Below are 21,978 nucleotides of genomic sequence, written 5' to 3'. Positions count from 1 at the left end.
ACAACCATATTTTTATGGGCATCTTTTTATCAGCCACCTCGGTGGGCATTTTGTCTGTTGTGGCGTTGTATTTGTATTTGCATTTGATACATGTTTCATCTTAGCGTCTTAGCAGCGACATGCTGCTAAAAAAAAACACTGGAGCATGCATTGTTGCTGCTTCTTGGTCCCCTTGATCACCTATTTACAGTGTTGCCAGTTTTGTTGATGTTAGGATTGAACAATCTATATATATTGAAGCTAAACTGCTGTTATCCTTTACTCTATTGTAGATTCATGCTGTTAAAAATTACTTTGCCATATGATGAAGTCTTTTATTGTATTTCATTGATATGATTTGGTAATTTCTTCATGTTTTTCTTTGAATTTGTAGAAGTCTCAACCTGATGATGATTCAAAGATGAAGAAATTGGATCTGAACATCTCACTGGCATATGCTTGTACCGTAATGGCAGAAAAAGTAAAATATATTCAACTTTAATCTCTTTACATTTTTAGTTCATACTTTAATTTTGATTTTAAATTCTTTTTATGCACTCCCCCCCTGCAAAAAAAATTTGTGTATGAAAAGAGCAAACAAATGAACTTGATGGATAGCAACTTGCTATAGATTTTGAGTATATGTGAATATTGAAACACAAGTAAAATAGTTGGTATTTCTTCCTTAATGTGTGAAAAGTAACTACATCAAAGTTTACAGAATCCACTACTTCTCACCCCCGAAGATAGCAAAAGATCATGAAAGGGGCCGGGCCGTTCAAGTATTACATCAGTTAATTTTTAGCCATTTTTGACCCCCCCCCCCCACAACTTCTCAGCAAAATTTCATCATCAGCTCTGCCCCTCTGAATCCTAACATATATTGTTAAGATCAGAGACGTACACTGGGGGGCATAGGGTGCTAGTGCCCCCTCCCCCCCATGATTAAAACTTTTTTTTAATGCAAAAAAATTTTTTTAATCAAAATTTTTGAAGGCTATGAACTCAAAACTTAGAAAAAGTAAAATATATTCAACTTTAATCTCTTTACATTTTTAGTTCATACTTTAATTTTGATTTTAAATTCTTTTTATGCACTCCCCCCTGCAAAAAAAATTTGTGTATGAAAAGAGCAAACAAATGAACTTGATGGATAGCAACTTGCTATAGATTTTGAGCATATGTGAATATTGAAACACAAGTAAAATAGTTGGTATTTCTTCCTTAATAAATTCTTCTCTTTAATAAATTCATTGCAACCCACCTTTTTAGCCACATATGGTAAATCGCATAAAGGCCCTTGCCCACAAATTAAAAATGGGCCTAGTAGTTATCTGATGAGGCCCTTGCCCTACTCAAACCTAATTTTGTAAAAATGAATTAAGTGGTACATTTACAGATCGCTTAAATGGCCTGGGACACAGTTCCAGAATACTTAAGTAATCCCTGACACATTTAGAGAAAAGTTTTTTCTTTTATTTGAAAGTTCTTTGTTGAAATTGAATAGTAATTTATGCCTCTCACGTTAGTGATCCAGAGTGGACTTGGGGGAAATTGGGCCTGGAAACAAAAATATAGGAAGATAATGGTTCTGTCCTGTAAAATGCAGAATATATTGTTATATAACGACCTTCACTCATACTAAAATGTCCCTTATGACATCTCCCTGGATCTGTGCCTGGCAGTGATTTTAAAGATACTACTTTTTTTTTACTTTTGTATTTTACTGAAAAAATAACATGATGGAAAATGTGGTAAAGGGTTTAAATTGAATAGATAACTTTTTTAATTAAAATCAGTTTAAACCTTGTAAACCTTTTAACTAAGAAAAATTTAAATGTGTTTCCATTCTGTTACATTGCTTGTCTTGGAAGACGTAATAGAGTGGACAAATTATAGCCTAAATTTTTTTTTCATTATAAATTTAAATGATTGATAAAAACTTCTTCATGTTTTGAAGCATATCTCCATGTACTGTCACTTGATGTTAATATACATGAAAAAAATCTTTATTATTTATGATAATGACGTAACAGAAAAATCGAATGCAAAAGACATAACATGAATATCAAGTCGTTTTGCAAAAGTTCAATCCAAAATTGTTGATCAAGCATTAAAAGTAAACCTTTCAGTGAGCTCAAAAGTGTTATCAGATTTAATGTAGAATAAAAATATATTTCCCAAATGACTATAACAGAGTGGCCATTTTAAAAAGGGAAAAGTTTAAGGACCCAAACAAAAAAAAATTTCAAACTTTTTTGTCAGTTTTATTCATTTATGGCACATATATAAAATGTGATTCCAAGTTTTTTTGAAAAAAATTCCAGAAAGATTTGCACAAGTCTCTTTGTTTAACACTTATTTCAAGCTGGGACAGCCAGATTTTGCAGTTTTGCTACAAACAATGGTTTTTAAAAAAATTAGACACAGATACCATCTAAAACAAATCAAGAAATTGCCATATGACAGAGAATTAAGTGAAGTACTAGAAAAAAATTGCAAAGTCTCGGAAATGGTTTGTAGACTTTCTTGGGAATGACATATGAAAAGAAATTTTCTCATCCTATAATATGCTTATTGTGTTCAAAACATTATCATTAAAACAAAAGAACTCATTTAAATTTTTAATGATTTAAACCAGTTTTTCACACTTGTCACGTCAAATTGTTTCAGACATTTTGTGTATCAGAATGTTGCAGTTGGGACATACAGTTTTAGATATACAAAAACATTTTCTTGGTTGTTTTTTTTTAACAAAAATTCTAAACGAATAGAATATAACTGGCTGTGTGCCAAGTAATGATTGAATGAGGGTGTTTTTCTGTCATGTCAACACTGCTTCTGAAAACCTGCTTGTCCTGTATTTTAAGTAATGTTAGATTGATCTTTTCCTGTGTTCTTATAGGCAAAAAGACTGCATAAAATTTCGATTGAAGAAGAAGAAAATTTCTACAAACGTCTTATTTTCAAGATGATGGACATTTCCATCATGGAAGAGAAGGCACATAATAATGAGTACCGTACAATTGAAGAATTTCGGGCTGATGTATGGTTGATAGTGCATAATGCAGTTTTGTATTATGGAAGTGAGTTCGTTCATTGAATCAATAAATAATCAATTTCGTAATCATTTGTTAGAAATTCCAATTTCCCATAAAAAACTAAGTTTACCCATCATCATAAATTACTTATCACAGAAATATATATATACAATAGCTTGTGTATTGCACAAATTTCAACCATCAGATTTGTGACTATATATAAAATCTACTTTTGGGGAAAAAATTATCCCAAAGAATTTACCTTTAAAAAAAAAGACAGTTATTTTTGTTTTTAATCCTCAAAATGATATCATAAATGTAATGTAAATTGCAACCATTGTAACAAATAGCAAAAAGTACAGTAAATCCTCGATAAGTCGTCACCGCAAGTTATCGAAAAATTATGACAACTTAAGTGGAGTGCCGTCAATTTCAATGTGCAATGTTGTGAAAATCGTATAAATTTAAAGTAATATGAAATTTATTAAAGTATGAATCGAAATAACAATATTAATAAAATTTATAGATCGCAAAAGAAAAAATAATAGCAATTTTTTTACCTTTATCTCCTATTACTTAAATCATTGTGGTAAAATGTACTGTACACTTTGATTTATACTAGTAATTTTTAATTTAGACTAACATTTGCTCTGTTAGTCTAAAGATTTAAGTAGCTATAAGTAGCTTTTCTTCATAATAGAACTCAACTTGCACATTAATTTTACATTGACATCAAATTTAATTTTAGTATTTTAATTCTTCATCAGTAGTTCATGATACAACTATAAAGTAATCTCTAACACTTTTGACTTGGTGGAGGGGCCCTGGGCAGGGAAAAGAAAACAGAAGACCTCAACTTGGGAAAGAATGTAATTTTTTTCAACAAAGATATTTTGTTTAATTTTCAAGCCCTAAATTAGTAGAACCTATGCTTTCTATGATTTATTATCCGTGCCCATTGCACTTTGACTTGATTCATTTGATTCTTCGATTTACATAATTTTTGATTTCCTTGCACCATGTGTAATCATTGACGTATCAATAAATTTTGGTTTTGCCGGAGATGCCCTGGGGAGCCAAAGTGCTTACGTTGCTTCTTGCGACAGAGCAACACCTTCTAGCTAAAGCTAAAGATGGCACTGGACGGAGCCTGGGTGTCTCACGGTTTCTCCAGTAGAGCCCATGCAGAAATGAGATCTAGCTTGAACAATCCCCTATGTTCCAAAAACCTTAGTTGGCAAATGAACTTCCCCAGCGTAACTTTCGTTAATTAAACTGTTCCGTTTGGGTATATAGGATTTTATGGTGACTTCTAAGCATATTGCAATGCTGTTAACAAACTATTTTTTTAATGGGAGCCATAAAAATAGTCTGTTCGACTTCCTCAAATTTTTTGATAGTGACCAGTTGACCGAAATTAGCAACAAGTAAACGAGGGTTTAATAACATTGTTGTCTATGAGAGGTGGAAGGACCTGAAGAAAAATTAAGACTTAACGAGGTTTTACTGTATTTAATTTTTTAGGGGGGAGACAAAATTTGCCAAACAACCCATGTCAATTCAGCCTTTCAACATCTGATATTAGCAAGATGACTCGTATCTGTTTTGACCATATCTGTCCCATCAAGTCTGTCCCGTTTTGGGCCCATTACATGACAATTTAACCTTCTGGTTGGCGATGATTGGTTACTTCTCTCTGATGGCGACGGCTTGCCTAACGTTGTACCATATGGTACAATTCCCGGGTTTTGTTTTGTATCCTAGTTGACAATTAAAATGAAAAAATATGAAATACAAATTTTCACCGCAAATCATTTATTCATGCTGAATTTACAACTTCAAGTTAATCAACATTGATCAATTCTTCAGAAATGATTTAAAGTTTGTATTTTAACTACATTTCAACTTTTTTTCACAAAACAAAAAATTAAAATGCTCGTAATTTGATTGATTCTCTCACCATAAGTCCAGAGTGATTAATTTATCCCCACACAGCATCTCCATTTGTCAGTAAGCCCAGTAGATTACATCTCTTGTAGAACTCAACTTTTTCGTGGATCGATGGCATTGGTCCGAACATTCCAGCAAACAAGGATGGCAGGAAGAAGATCACTGTTGATTTCACCAAGTAGAGGGTGGTATAGAATAAAAAGGCAGATGAGAGAAACACCATCATAGTGTTTGTTCATCACAAAGTAGTCATACTTGCCTGGTGTGCAAGAGGGCCTGGGTTCGAGTCCCGGTGGAGACGTGATGACTTTTCTTTCAGAGTTCACCTCAGTGACTTTTCTTTTCCGAGTTCTGGAAAATAACTGTTTCCTTGATATCTCGGGCTGAGAAAAAGCCATCTATCTCTCTCTAAACCGTCCCGCCCAGGGGCCATTTCCTGAAGTTAAGAGAGACTACTAATGCCTCTACTTCAACGCCTCACGCCACAGTACATGAAATAAGGAAGGCAAGGTCACGTCTTCAGTGGTGTAGATGGTAGCATGCTTACTCAATATGCAAGAGGGCCTGGGTTCGAGTCCCGGCGGAGACGTGATTACTTTTCTTTCCGAGTTCACCTCAGCATAATAGACGGAAAATAACTTTCCTTGATAGGTTTAAAATTGTAAATTTGTATAAAGAACATAGAGATAGAGAGAGAGAATTTTAATTTTATATACATATAGATTGTATATAACGATGCAGATCCACTATTATTAGCTGATCGCATCAACTTGAGGAAAGCTATGATAAACTCCATTTCTTTTGCAAACAAAATTCTGGTATAAACAAATATTGATGTTTTGTATTTTGATCATCATTTTCTACTCTTAATTATTTTCTTAAGTGTTATATTTGGTCTGATAATTTTTTTTTCTCCTAGTTTCTAGCCAAATAGCCTTGATGGCTTCTGATACATTGGAACGTTGTCACTCGATTCTCGATGAGATAAAAGACTGTCCTAGTTGCTATAAATCTTCACTTGATAAAAATGATAAAGCCTCGTTCTGCAAGCCCTGTGTAAGTAATTCGAGCTGTAAAAAAACAAGTTCATAAATTATTTCATACTTAATTTTGAGGGGATTTTTTGTACTTGTATTCATTATTTAAAAGTAATAAACTTTTTGACTGTTCTTTCAAATAGTTTTAGTTTTTCCTTATATGCTTTTTTATATTGAAATAACATCGCAGAGCAGGGGGGTCTTCAAACTTTCTCGAGTCGTAAGCACTACCTATATACTTATCATCAACCAGAGAGCACCCTTTACAGCAAAGGTGTTCAACATCTATGGGAGAATACGGGCCACTTAATTGCTTTACAAATGTGTCTCGGGACACTTAAGTATGTGTCAGCTACAATAGTTATCTTTAAATGTGCTGCAAATCTATAAAATGATCTGTAAATGTGCTGTGGGCTGCTAAAGTTATCTGGAACTGCGTTGTGAATTGCTTGAGTGGGTCTAAAGATGTGCTGCAGTTTATTTAAGTGATCTGTAAATATGTTGCGGGTTGCTTAAAATATCTATAAATGTGCTGTGGGTTACTTAGGTGATATGTTAATTTGCTGCATGCCACTTATTTGATCTGTGATCTGGACCATGGGTCACTTAAGTCATCTGGAAATGTACCACGGGCCACTTAACTACACCACTTTGTAATTAATGAATTGTAAATGTTCTGTATAGGCTTTTTTTTTTTTTTCAAAACCAGGGTTTGAGTCTGCGGGCCACAACATATTACTCCGGGGGAATGTAGTATTAGGCCTGCTGGCCATGCTAAGTTCAGCATATATGCTTTGGTACGTTTACGTACTTATGCTTGAAATCTTCACTAATCATAATTCTTGAATGCAATTTTTACAGGGTATTTAATTGAAAAGTTGATCGATCAAGTGCTTGGGAGCATGAAATCTGACATGAGCATTGAGTACCCTTGGTGTTTGCAAGCAACAGTTTGAAGATGACTGCCGGGGGGGAATATTTGCAAGATGGATACGTAGTTTATTGGTATTGGTCTACGATCTTGCTGTTGAAATCAGTTATATGACAATGCTTATACGGTGAAAATCTAAAATGACAATGTCATCTATAACAATAATTGCTTATATAAAAATATTACTCTCTGCATAGGTGGATTCGGAGGAAGGGTGATCTCCACTTCTTCCAGTAAAGAAATTTTATTATTGGTGTGGGCCAGAGGGTGGAAGTGGACATTCCCCCTTCCAGTTCAAGGAGGAGTCTTTATCCACTTATGACTCTCTGGTCCTGATGCCCTTTTTATAGTGTTAATATCATATGCATCTGCAAGGTGATTGAGAATTCATGGGACAAACTTTGAGGGGGTGATAGAACACACATCTAAAAAGGCCTTTTTGATCATAAAAAGGTGTGGTCAAATATGAAAGATTGAGACACAAACACTGGAATAAAACACATTGTGGCATATCAATGACAATAAAATTGGCAATGAGGTTGCAAAAAATTTCAGTGGGAAACAAAAGTTCTCAGGAAATTGACCCACAAAAAGAAATTGAGAGAGAAGAAATATTTGGAAAAGGTTATCATGTGATTGACTTATCATATGCAATCCTTTGCAGCAGAAATGCAGTGATGTTAGAGTAATTTTGAATTTACCTAAAAAAGTGGACCTATTTCATTATGCTTGAGACACATCCATCGTCAGATTATATCAGAATTCGGTTTTTATTGGCAATGCAAAGATCATGAAAATTATACTGCGCCAAACAACGATAGGCAGTACAATGACTTGTTGTAAATTTTGTGTTGGCCAGGTACACCACAAGGAAACCTCCTTTACAACCCTTGCGCTCTTGGATGGTTGATAGCGCATATCACAGTAAATCATTGGAAAAAATATAATATCATAGCTGCCAAGTCTCCCGAATTTTATCTTCATCGCTCGATCTCCCGAAAAGTACTTAAATCTCCCGAATTTTTACGAAAATCACAAAAATCCCTAATTGTCCCTAAAAATTCCCTACTTCATTAAAAAAATCCCCGCTTATGAAAACAATCCCTAAGGAATTTCTTGTGGGGCATGAAGCCTCTTTTTTTTCCCTTTCGAAATGACGTCACACGTCGTAAATGGGGAAATTCCCTTTTTAAGGAAGTTTTACAAACCCTCTGATGGTAACAAGAAAGTTGTTTGTCTTATCGTGCAGGGAAATGGCTTAGCAGCCAATAGTCCTGGATAATAATTGAAGATTATGGTGATGCACATGTGGTCAAAATTTCTTTTGTTGAAGTTACGTACGTGCGATATAACAAAGCATGAATAATGATAAGCAAAAACATATTTAATCAATTTTAAAGATACTTATTCCGATGAATTTCCTTTCATCAAACGTTCCAGAAGAGGGCTGACTTTTCCTTTTTGTACAAGTTGTGTTACGGACATAAACATCGGTCATGGAAAGACTGCCATCATCAGTCGTGAAGTGAAAAAAAAACATCAAGCAAGTGTCACAAAAAGTCAGTGTTCTTCAAAAATTGACGGTGTTTTCCTTCATCTTCCGATGATTTTGGGGTCATTCGCGCAGAATGTTTGGTCACGGCGTTTCTGATTGAACATAATATTTATTTTTACATCATTGAAGTTTTGGCCTCCAATTTCACTTGTTTTTTGCGTAGGAATTTTATTCCCAAGGGTTTAACTTCCATGTGTGTAAAATCCCTATTTTAATTTGACTTCAGTTTTTGAGTAGGGATTTTATTCCCTACGCTTTAACTTTTATGTTTGGAAAAATCCCTATAGGGAGTGGTTTTAGCATAAAATACGGGTTTGCGCGAAAATCTCCCGAATTTTCATTTTCAAAAGTTGGCAGCTATGTAATATTTGCTACTATAGCGAAGTGCTATTTTGCAGTTCTTAAAAGCACCTCTAGCACCTTTACGATTGTGATTTGACCACACATTCTATGACCAAAAATGCTTGTTTAGGTGTCTTATATCACCTCTTAATGTTTGTCCCATGAATTTGGGTGAATGAACCCTGTACAATAATAACTCTTTTATAATGATTTTGTAAAGCCTTGAGATATCATTATTTAGGCATTTCACTGTATATGTTTCTTCACTCTCGGGAAATAAATTTGAAGTCATTTTTCCAAAAAATATATCTATTCAATGGCTACTCGCTGTAAGTTGTTTTATGGTTCAATATGCATTTTTGCAGCTAAGTCTTATCACAATAAGGTTTTTCTCCCTTGCAGAATCCAGCTCATAAACTTGTATATGCTAAACAGAAAGGATTTCCATATTGGCCAGCGAAGGTTCTGCGCCATGCTGATGATGATGCAACATATATTGTGAGATTTTTTGGCAATAACCACTACAGGTATTTTGTTTTTTGCCTCTGAATTAATTAAGAAAATGTGTTTTTTCAGCGGTTACCTTCATATCACATTTGCAGGTTTAAAATATATATGTACATATATTCAAGATTATATTTTTTACCTCGGTTGTTTCAGATGTACTCAGTATAGTACACAGTGGAACTTTTCAGTTAACGAGCTTAGTTCATTCCATGAACATGTTCGATGTCAGAATCACTCAATATTCAAATTAAACTTCCCCCATAGGAAATAATTGAAACCCAGGTAATTCATTCACATAAAAATGACTAATAAAAACAGCATTTAATCAGTAATACAACATGATAATAATATAATAAATAATACACACACACACACTACAATAATCTTACAATAAAATAATGCCATGAGTGAACATGCAATACAATAATGTTTACAAATTAACTTGCTCTAAACATCGAGAGAGAGAGAGAGAGAGAGAACCTGTAAATCATTTAAGACGATTTACGGGCTCTCTGTTTGTACTTAGTTTTTTGTGTGACAGAAAAAGAATCTATCCAATGACGCTAGATTTTCCCTTGTTTTTTATATTTCTCTGAAATGAGAAATAGCATTGTCATTGGACAGATTCATTGCTCTCTTTGATACAACTTTATTTGATCAGTTCTTTTCTACACAATTTTGCTCTGCTTCCCGCATTTAACACATCTCTGTAATTCCCATTTTAAGAGAGAGGGATTCCTTCTCATTTGTCTCTTCTCTTCCTCAGACAAGATCCCATCTATAAGCTCATGCTGTTGCACAGAATGGAAATCCATCACTTTGTCTGTTGCCAACTCTTAGCTATGCTCTTCCACAAGTTCTTGAGTGTTGTTTTCATTCTCCAGTCACGTGGTCCTTCCCAAGGACACTATTTTTTTTTGACATGGTGGCTCCTGGGCTGCTAGCCCCTCAAAGTCACATTCAATAATACAATCAATCTACAGTTTTTTCTAAGCAGAATTAAAAAGAAATTTTAAGCTCGCATATGCATGGTTATACAATGCTACATCAAGTTCAGTATCATAAATAGTCACGCTCCCACCTGTGTTCATTTTTTAAGTGAGTTATTCTGACCGGAGTCTGTTATAGAGAATATTACCTAGGATTTTGCAGTAGGTACATGGTCAAAAGCAAAAAACTATCATCTCAGTTGTGATAACACGAAACTAAAAAAGCACGAAGTTTTTATTATCTGAATCACTTGTTAACCAAAATTCCATTGTAATAAATTTCTGATCACAGTATTGTTTTTAAAATACTAGCCTTTATACTCATATAGTAATTATGTTAATTACTCTTTAAATTTAATATGTTTCATAATTTCTATTACCTATAGGGCGCTGGTACATCAAGATTATATGAAGTCTATAGACACCAACTTCCAACAACTGGAGCCAAAACGAACAAATTTATTGAGCAAAGCACTCAATGAATTCAAATTGCACCAACAATTTCTGAAATTTTCTTCAGAAAAAGTTTCTTCTGCCTCCACTAGTATCTCATCGACCACATCAAAGAAAACAAGATCACGTTCATCGACTTGTAGTTTTTCCCCCAGCGATTCAAGTGATGAATCAGAGTCCATCAATGTTGGTTTTTCAGACGATGAAGCTATTGATGTTATGGAAGATCAAAATTCTTTTCCAATTGCTTTGGTAACATAAAACTCCTGGCTTACGTTTTTAGTTTGAAAATTATATATCATATATGTATAATCAATTTTGTTTTCGATTACCGTTTCACCATGCACCATTTCCGGCCACATCATTATACTGCAATTTACTACAATTATAGAGTTGAATTGGATCAATTAGAGTGCCACTTCTCGGTGGTCACCATAGGTTTGTTAGGAAAAATATCTTGTTATCTACATTCTTCCCCCAGCTTGAACCTGGGACCTGACGGCAACTTACCACCAGGCTACTATCAGTTTCAACTAACTGGGAACCCTTTCTTAGCTCTAAAATGTGTTTAAACATACAAATCTTTCGATTTTATCATAGGATTTCATAAAACTGTGTATAAAATATATTTTTCCTGGTATTTATATATAAGATCTATGTTTCAGGTGTTACAGTAAAACCTCCATCCAATGGCCACTAAGAGGACTCTGAATATATGACCATTTTATTTCTGGAAAAACCTAAAATTGTTGCTATCTATATAACATGTAAAATGATAATCTGTTCTGTAATTAATTACGATAATTATATAATTGATTATATCGATACTGTGTAATATTATAATAATTGAATAATCAACAGGGTTGCAACTAGAGGGAATTAGATGAGTCGGGTGCCCTGGGCACTGGACCATAGGGGTGCAAATTCCACCCCTTAAACTTTCTTTCAACATTACAAGGGAGCATCAAAATGCATGGTGGCCCTGTTAATCAATCTGCAGCTCTATTTTGGCATCCTAAAATTTATTATTGCAGTGCTGAGGTGGAACACAACAGAAACGACTTAGAAAGAAAAACTGATTTGGACCAAGACGGTGTACCAGCAACCCTAGATAGTTCTTTATTCCCATCTTCAATCAACTAGACATACAGGCCAAATGGGGCCCTTAGAATCATCTGATGTGGCCCACGATCTCAAAACCTAATTATGTAAGAATGAACTAAGCTGCACATTGTCAAGTCAGTGACCCCCAGCACATTTACAGATCAATTAAGTGGCCAGGGCCAACTTAAGATTATGGAGTTGAGTTGGAAATGAAGATGCCATCTCTCATTAGTTGCCTTAAGCTCATTGGGGGAAAATATCTTCTTATCTGTACTCTTCCCCCCGAACCAAATGTTCCTGAAGGCAACGTTCACAGTGGTAGGCGAACATCTTACCATCACACGGAGTGGTGTGATGGATCTTAATAGGATCTTAAGTTTCAAATCACTTGTGACCTGAAGTGCATTTAAATATCACTTAAATGTCTGTCTTTTTCACTATCATCAGTGTATCCATCTAGCATTTGTACTTAGGAAAAGAAAGCATATATAATTTTATTTTATTCCATAGAGTTCAGAGGGAAGAAACTTGCTTGAAAATCATTTTTCTCATAGTGATATGCATGTTTTTCTGATTCTATGTTGAAAATGGCTGTTGTTCATAATCGTTGCTTGGGGGTTACCCGTGAATGTGAAGTCAGTGGGTCGCATTTGGTTCGAACAAAATGTGTCTGTTAAAGGAGTTTTGACTGTATGAGTGGAATCTAAATAATGTGACAGCCTGAAACTATGGACAAATATGTCAACTTAAGCGAATGTCATTTTAACAAGGTTTTATTTAACCTCCCAGTTTTTAAATGACATTTATGTCAGAATAATTGTGAATTCTGATGAAAAAAGCAAAGTGTATGGAAATATCTGTTATTTGCGAATGAGCAGTGAGATTGTGGAAAATTAGGAAGGCTCTTACATTTTTTTAAACAATTTTCTGTCTAAAAACTATTTTTTAGCTTATTCAACCATATCTCGCTCAAAAATTCCAGTTACCATTCATGCTTATCTGTGACTTTCATTGTCTGAGACAGCGAGTTTTTAGGTGGCAAGAAAGGGAAAAATGACCCTATCCCAAAGGTATGAGGATGTATTTTTGACCAAAAACGACGGCAAAACCCTGCATAGAAAACGCATTCAAATCATGGTCGACATAAGTGGTGTTTAGTTATCTTGTATCGAGTTAAATAGGTTTCTTTTTATTGAATTTAGTATTACGCCAGCCACATGAGAGAATAATAAATGTCGATTTATCGAGATTCTACTGTCATTATCAAATTTACCAACTACACTTTTGTATCATACATAATTGCCAGTAAATAAATTGAAATCAATCAAACTTATTGATATGACTGTTTTTATCACTTTAACAGTAACAGATATATTGTGAGTTGAATTAAAAATTGGCATTCAAATGATTAAGTTAATTTTCTTTCCAGGGGAATTTGGAGGAAAGTAAGAATGCTGAAGCGAATCTAGAAGTTCTTGGTTTAGATGAAGTGGAAGAAGAATATGATGATCCTGAAGTATCTTTATCTCGCCAAAAGGATTTTGATGAATTGGTGAAATCACTGAGGAGTGATATTTCAGATAAATGAAAGTAAGGTTTTAGAAGTTTTTTTTTGCTGGTTATGTGTTTCCATATACAGTGAAACCTTGTTACAACGTATTCCATACAACAATAACTACCTCTATAATGATGATTTTCTGTATCTACTTTGAAATTGCCTTCACCCTCAATGTTAAACTCCTCCCGATACTACAATAACTCCCTCTATAACAATATTTTTCAGAAAGCTAAGACAGTGGGTTTTTTTTAGCTTTTCCTTCAATTTTTTTTTCCAAAGTCTTTTGTTCGATGAGTCTCTGTAGAACCAGTTTTCCGATCTGGTGTTCTTTTCCAGAATGTTTGTTGTGGTGTGTTATATCAATTTTTAAAACAAAATATTTCCTGTTTTTTGATCAGGGAAACCCTTGTTCAACATTGTAATGCACTGAAAATACTTGGTGCAGTTTAGCTAAGTGCTTAGTTCAATTCTCTATATTTTCTGCAATTTTTTTCCATGCCCAAAAATCTAGAAATACAGGTTTTCTTTTTGTATTACATCTAGAGATTAAGTCTATATATACCCCAAAGATCTATATTTCTTTTAATCATGAACTTTACTTCATATTGATAACATGCCTACAATACCAGGTTGCATTAAAAAAAATTAATTTTGTGATCTAAATTAATGATTTAAAGAAAAAAAAAACCAAGTGATCAAGCTGATTTAAATCAGCGTACCCTGCAGGTGAACAATATTAAAATGAGCATTAAATTATCAAAGAAAGGGTAGAGAAAAATTGAATTTCCAAACTTTTATAAGTCAATAAAATATAAGTCATTAAATATTTGTTGTTCAACAACTTCAAATAAAACAAAGTCTGACTTTTAGAATTTTTCGAACTAAATTATCCCATATAAAAATCGTAATTTTTTCCTCTAACTTTGAGTCATCCAAAACATTCAAAAAAGGTTCAAATTAAATGATAAATTTTAACATTAAATTATATATATAGATAGAAAACTCAAGAGGAGTTCGTAAAAGTTAAAATTATCTAACCAAGTTCTATGGTATTAATAACTCTCAGTCTGGTTTGATGTATGTGGCAGGCACATTACAAATTGGTTTTAGATTGTACATTTTTGAAAACAACTCTATGAATAATAGAGTTGTCTTTATCTAACTTTGTGAATATATATATATTCCTGTTCAAACACCAATATATTTGTTGTCTTTTTCAGTTGTGCTGTTCTGAAGAATCGTTTTCTTTGTTAGATTGGCAGTAAGTAATGTGTTTCAAACCAGCAAAATATTTGCGTGCCATGAGTTAATTTTTAGTACTTGTCATTTGTATCAGAAGTGCATTCCAGCATTGTACATATTAGGAAACTACTAGATAGATGAGGAAACATTTTTCAAATACAAGGCAAGTGCAATCTGTAGTTGGATGTCAAGCCACTATTTATGTGGAACTAACCACCTCCTCTTCACTGAAAAAAAATTCTTCCATTCGATAATCTGTTTAAGAGATGTAACAGATAAGATGTCACTAGTGGGTTTTTTTTTTGCCTGAATTAAAACTGTTGTCTTACTTTTGAACATGTAGAATTTTTTTTTTTTTCATTAGATATTAAAACAGAAGTTCAGTGTATGTGAATTTATATTTATTCCATAGTTCATGTATTATGTTTGCTATATTTTTCTGATTGATATATCATTGTTTTTAAAAAACCCAATTTTTTTTTTTGTTCACTGTGGAATTCATGAACAGGTATGAACATCAGTTAAATAAAAGTAATGATAATTTGACACTCAATAGAGTGAGCCAAACAAGCTCATTAGCAAATAAGCCTTCGTGAACCGATGATGCTAATTTGGCTGAAAATAAATGTCAGGAGGTATTACATGATCTCATAAAAGTATTGTCACAAATAATGTGTGCTGTAATTCAAATAATGTTTAGAGACTTCCTGTTGTTGACCATTTTTTTTTCTCACAAAGTATCAACTTCCCACAGTATTGCTGACCCTTATCCAGCTCAACAACAAACTAAGGGTATGAACATGATGGTTTCTAATTCTGTAAGTAGGCATTGTTATCGATTGGTTTAAAAAATTGAGATTCAAGTTTTTAACCAATCTGCAAGGGCACTGGCCTGCAGAATTGGAAACCAGTCTGAACTATGTTTGCACCCTAAGATCATAAAAATTCTTCTGGGTTTGTTTCACAGTGGGTACAGTACAATTTTCAGTCATTTATTTATTTTATTTTTTCGTCACTCAGTGATCTTAAAAAATAGGTTAATAATGACCACTATTGCAAGACCAGTGTTTCTCAACCTAGGGTTACATGTCCCCGCCACACCCAGGATACGTGAGGGATGGGCATAGAGATCTGTGAAAAAAAATATTCAAATGTGAAGAAATAAAGCTTTTAAGCGAATAGTGGGATATATAGTAAATAGAGGTGATTTTGAGATTATTTTGATCCACGACCATCTTACAGATGTTAACATGTAGGGTGTTCTTCCTGCTTATTACAGGTCTCAAGTGGTGCAAGACGTTTGGACGCTCAATCAGCAGGATCCTTACAATAGTTAATCACACCTTTATAAAATGTAAAGCAGCTGTGTGTGTGTGCAAATCTAGCTTAGACGTTCTTGAGTATTGACAGCTGTTGGTTTTAAAGTTGTTGTTATATGAGCAACCTCAAAACTTGCAGCATCATCCTCATGTTCTGTGTTTGGAAACAATCAGCAAGAAATTATGAGCGTCAGTGTATACTATAGTTTCCCAAACTTTGTTTCATCGCCCCTTCTCTTCAGAAATTTTTTTCTCTCATTGTCGTCCCAGCCCCGCCCCCCCCCCAACTTTTTTGTAATAACTTGCGTTACTCCCCTAAACCATTCCATCACCCACTTTGGGAAACACTGATGTACGCTCTCCCTCAACATTTGCTCTCTTAAGCATACTACTAGGAAAAGTTTACTGAACTCTGGTCCAGGGGTCCACTTCAAAATTACTTGACAAATCAATTCAATATTTAGAAGGGATCTCGCTCGTGGATGAGGACAGTAAGGAAGCCATGGGTGAAAGGTTATGATAACTAAAAGAAGTTATGATACGCTGAACAATGAAACATTTCTCCATGCTGAACAATGAAAAAACTCGTTAACTTATATTCATTGTTTATTACTGTACATGCTTTTTTCTGTATCTAATCACGGGTGTATAATGAAGAGAATGGGAGAGAAAAGGGTGATAAAATAACACTGTAGTAACTACTAAGGCTAGTTGTTCAGCTAGCTCAGTAGGTTGCTAGCTTGTTCAGATTGAGCTGATCTTGGCAGTAGGTGTTGGTTCATGTGTCTCAGGTAGAAGCAACAAGTTTCATAGGAAAAACGTCAACTGAACGTTGTCTGCTGAGAAAATGGGCAATAGATTCCTATTATACCTGACTGCATGTCATCTTAAAAATGCAAGTTCATTATTTAACTTCAGAAGAGAAATGAAGAGATGGCAGATCTGCTTGGCTACTCCAAAAGTTTCTGCACAAAGACAAGATCTGTTTCTTCCAAGCGCTTTGGCAATTTAAATGATGTATGCTGCACCCACATTTAGATGTTTCAGTCCACAAACTAGTATCTTGACAGTTTTCTTCACAGGAAAGCAAAATCTTTGAAGAAATGCACTCCAGTGCAGTTTTAATGCATGGGCCTCACAAAATGAAATATGGTTTACATTTTCGAGAATTTATTAGGCAGGGCCTTGCAAAAATCACTTGGCCCTGGTGCACGCATATGGGTAGTTCTAGACAAGCTGTTACTGGAGAGGTGTATGATGGTGGAGATGTATTCACTGTCTGTATGTTACATGTTTGCTGAGTCGGAGTAAGAGTGTTAAGTTCAGTCTGTGAACTGTAAGCCAGACAAATCTGTTCACTTCAGAGATAAATGGAAGAGTGACATCATCATCATGAATTTCCAGATAGTGTGCAATTGCAGAATGACTGCTCTTGGAGAATGTGATAAAACTGCATTTTCTTATACACTTTGATGGAAAATCTGCTCCCCTTGTTTATTGAATGGTAACTGTTTGGAACAGAAAAAGTACACAAAAAAAAAATAAGACTAATCAGTTTTGAGTATAAAACTTTTGGTTTTTGCAACACAAAGTCTACCCCGTAGTCTGGATATACTACTACTTCACCAAACACCAACTTTGGCCATATCGCTATAGTGCAATTTAGTGCCATTAGTGAGATGGGTTGGAAGTGAAGGCGCTGCCTATCGGTGGTCGCCTCGAGTTCGTTAGGGAAAATATCTTATCAATATCCTCCCTTGGGTTCGAACCCGGGACCCTGACAACAACCTTCACGATGGTAGACGAGCATCTTCCACCATACCACTCGGGCACAGTCTGGATATACTGTCTTCAGACATTTGCATATGTCACCCAACTTTCCGCTCCTTGGATTTTATTTGCTTCATATTTTCTTCAGCGAAATCTCCATTCTTCCTTGTCTCATGCTGTTCAGATAAATAAAAGAGTTTTCATTCGAAGAAAACAGCGTCAAGTAGTGGCCACTCGTGTGCACTACCCAGATTTTTTTTTTACTGGGTTCTTCAGATGCGACCCTACAGGGTTCCCTTCACATTCCAGGTATGACAAAAAAAAGCCTATCCGATTTCGAGTTTTTATTCCTTTCAAAACCCCTCTAATTTCTTCAGGCTGTTCATCATCGTCGTTCACGTTACTTCATGCATATTCCACCAGCAGATTTACGAGCTCCTGTGTGCAGTGTTCTCAGCAATCAACAAGTTTGCTGGATCGTCCATGTCGGCACGCACCTGTCCGATCATTCTGGTCAAAATGATACTATAGATGATATTTCCGAACGGAATTATTCCCGCCGTTTGATGCTGCTACAAAGCTGTGAATGTTTTGATTCATAAACTGAGCGAAATCTATTTTCGTGTGAATGTGTTCACTACGCAGTATTCTGTTACCTCGTCTTTAATAATTATTTTGTTTGAGGGGTCAGTTTGACTTTTCGTCACTGCGACGTAATATTTGCCCAGCTTCGACCCGATGATAATCTCCGCCAGCGCACTGGCAAAACTGTGCTTTAAATGTTTTACTATATTGCCGTTTTGTCGAAGATCTCAACTAAAAACGTCTGAATGACGGATAAAATTACGCAGGGACCACCCCTATGCTGATGTATACGGTACGCTGGAAGCCCGTTCACACATTGCAGCCCTTGCGCACGCCAAGCCTTGGTAAATGTTTCACTGCGGCTACGGTACAGCAATTCGCGTATGCTGGTTATCTCATGTTTCGTTATCGGTAGGGTGACCATACGTCCCGTATTTCCCGGGACTGTCCCGGTATTTTCTATTTTTTTGGCCGTCCCGACTTTTTAGCAAAAGTGTCCCGGTTTTTCCCGTATTTTACACGAAGCCTACTTGAATCTTTATTCTTTATTGAAGTCAAAGGTTGAAATTATTTTTCAACTCATAAATTATGTTATGATAATTACAACTATAAATGAGAATATTAATCTCCCATATTTGTCTTAGTGAACGTTTTTATTGTGGAATTCATTTAATCCACTACAATTTGCAGTAATGCTTCAATTTCCCGCCTTCGTGATTTTTCGAAACTTCGGAAATATCTGGCATCTTTGTTCGGATTTGGCGATAATTGGCGATGTCCCGTATTTCGCTCGAGGAAATATGGTCAGCCTAGTCATCGGTCTCGAAAGCTTCTTTTTTTCCTTTTTTTTTTTTTTTTTGAATTAGCAGTAAAAAATACGTACAAATTTCTTTCCTCGCGTGTGCGTGTTCCAGCTTCAAATTCACCCGGACTTAAACCATCGATACCAAACAAACAGTTTCAGGGCGGCCTTTTTATTTTGGAATTGCGTGAGAATTCACATGAACCAAACGTTGGCATGGGGACGCATCGCCGTGACTACAACATTGCGGGAATCAATGTGACCATACGTCCCGTATTTCCCAGGACAGTCCCGGTTTTCTTTTTCTAGCAGTCCTGACTTTTTGGCAGAAGTATTCCGGTTTTTCCCGTTTTTTCCATGACGCCTACTTGATTTTTTATTCTTCATTGAAGTCAAAGATTGAAAATATTTTTGAACTCATAAGTTATGTTATGATAATTACAACTACAAATAACATTGAAGATATACAGAAGACTGGATGTTGTGAAAATATTTATTACTTTAGATGTTAATTTTTTAAGGAAGGAAAAAAACTCATCTCTGCCTCTACCGGGAGACGATCACGGGTCCCTCGATTGCCGGACGAGTGCTCTGACTACTAAGCTACAGAGGAGATAGAGATTTTACTTCGCTAGAGCGTATATGTGCCGAACGGAACCGTGCAATGGACGGTGAACCGATCAGCTAATAGCTCATGGACGACGAGCCACCAGATGGCTATATATATGACATTTTTTCCTTCCTTAAAAAAAAAAAATTAACATCTAAAATAATAAATATCCTCACAACATCCAGTCTTCTGTATATCTTGTATTAACAAGTGAAGAGCGACATTCATGCCATAATAACAACATTAATCTCTCACATTTGCCTTGGTGAACGTTTTATTTCGTGAAATCCCCTGCAATTTGCAGTAATGCTTCGTTTCCGGCCATTGCGATTTTTCCGTAATTTCAGCAATATTTCGCAACATTGTTCACTTTTGGCGTCATTCTTAGCGACAAGTTTAAGTGCATTTCATGCCTTCTGGGTTATTGTAAATAAATAAATAAATAAAATAAATGGCGATGTCCCGTATTTTCCGTATTTCTCTCCAGTAAATATGGTCAGTTAATGCATTGATGTCTGCTAACACAAATTCCCTGGAAGAATAATGCTGATCCCTTGGGAATAGGTGAGAATTACGTTATTATTAAAAAAAAAGAAATTTAACTAATCCGATGTTGCTATAAGAAGCTTATGGACGTTGGCCACAAGGATGTGGATGACCATATGACCCGTACTTTCGTTTAATTTTACCTGACGTTTTAATAAAGGGAATAAAAAAGTCTCGTATTTTTAACGAAGCAAACTTAGTAGTAACTTTGCAGTAACACTTAATTATCTATTCATCATTAGTGATTTTTCAACGGTTTTAGCTACATCTGGCAACTTTGCTCATGTTTGGCAAGTTTTTTGGCAGCAATTGAAGATTCAGTGACCTTGTCGCCCATATTTTTCTCGAGAAAATATGGTCAGCCCACTGAAGGGGCCATGGGGTTTCGATTTTGTTGCTTTCAACGGCAATGTGACGTGGAGTGGTTTGAATGATTACGTAAGCAATTTTTTGTGTGAAATATAAAAATGGGAAATTCTTCCTTCGTTACCAAGGGGTCATTCAAGTATTACGTCAGCATCGATGGGAGTGAGTTTCCGATTTGCTGACTTCTGATGACATGGAGGAGGGAGGGAGGACCAAAGACATACCTATCAACGTTCATTGAACTCACTCTCGCTTAGATGATATGAATATGATTCTTATATATATAGGGAATTTCTTTGTACGTGTGAATTATACGTGTTTGCTAGGAAGCAAACACGTTCTTCAAAGCATTCATTCTCAGACTAGAAACGTCCATATTTTATAAACTTATTCACCATGAAAGTTTTGGCTCTTTTTTGGTACTTTTTGTCCATAACCAATAAACGGGTAAAAATAAAATTTTATCGGCGAAAATGTGCCTTCTAGAAAAATAGTGGCATCAGGCAAGAAAATACACAGTTAAGTATACAGTTTACATAAATATGCCTATATAAGAAACATGATTTAACCTGAAACCTCTGCTGCCATCTATCAAATAAAAACGTAACTGTTGTAACTCTTCTATTGGTGACAGACCTGTTCTTGATTACTGTGCCACACTAAAAAGAAGCAATGCGGTTATTACTACTAATACTACTTAACCGTACATGCATCTCGTGCGCATTCCGCTACGGAATTTCTAACAAATCGGCACATGCCGGAATGTGTGTTCTGGGTGTATGTGTGGCCCTAACGTATTTATGTTTTCGAGTTGCGCTTGTTAACGTATTTATGTTTCGAGTTCATGCAACCATCTGCCTTACATTTTCTGAAGTTAAGATGGGAATGCTTGAATTTTCATGCTATGCCAGTATCGTGTTATAGGTCTGCCTGCCCTCTGCGGAGAGACTTTTCAAACGGGAGAAAGGTTCACATTCACTCCTTGAAGCTGGAAAACCAACTTCAGCTAGCCACCCCTATGACGTCAACGGGGTTCGAACCTGGATCCTCAGGACGAGAGTATGATATTACTGAATGATTTATGTGTAATAATACTGTATTTGTTGAATTATTATGTTTGCTTCGAAATTTTACCAGTACAGTTGTTTGTTGCATTCCTCAAAATAGCGTTGGTAAAAATTTGCCAAGTCCTCCATGGCTTCCAGTAAGGGCAATCAAAAAGGTCATAAAAGCCGAGGAGGACTTAGACTAGGCAAATTTTTACCAATGCTAATTTACTGAATCCAAACATC

At 35.3% G+C, this 21,978-nt stretch overlaps 1 protein-coding gene across 1 annotated transcript; it reads left to right on the top strand.

Moving 5' to 3' along the window:
• Positions 1-379: 379 nt before the first annotated feature.
• LOC149063732 (zinc finger MYND domain-containing protein 11-like) lies at positions 380-15,076 on the top strand. Its single transcript, XM_089255672.1, has 7 exons — positions 380-460; positions 2,885-3,065; positions 5,890-6,026; positions 9,238-9,362; positions 10,718-11,036; positions 13,318-13,478; positions 14,667-15,076. The coding sequence occupies exons 1-6, from the start codon at positions 401-403 to the stop codon at positions 13,474-13,476; spliced, it is 981 nt and encodes a 326-aa protein (XP_089111798.1). The 5' UTR covers positions 380-400; the 3' UTR covers positions 13,477-13,478; positions 14,667-15,076.
• The last annotated feature ends 6,902 nt before the right edge of the window (positions 15,077-21,978 follow it).

Source organism: Pholcus phalangioides, unplaced genomic scaffold (genome assembly GCF_987345545.1).
Source record: "Pholcus phalangioides strain wild (caught in Gottingen) unplaced genomic scaffold, Ppha-v1.0 ptg000136c_1, whole genome shotgun sequence".
Classification (NCBI taxonomy): domain Eukaryota; kingdom Metazoa; phylum Arthropoda; class Arachnida; order Araneae; family Pholcidae; genus Pholcus; species Pholcus phalangioides.
The sequence above is the reverse complement of the archived record's forward strand: the minus strand, read 5'-3'. Positions and strand labels throughout refer to the sequence as shown.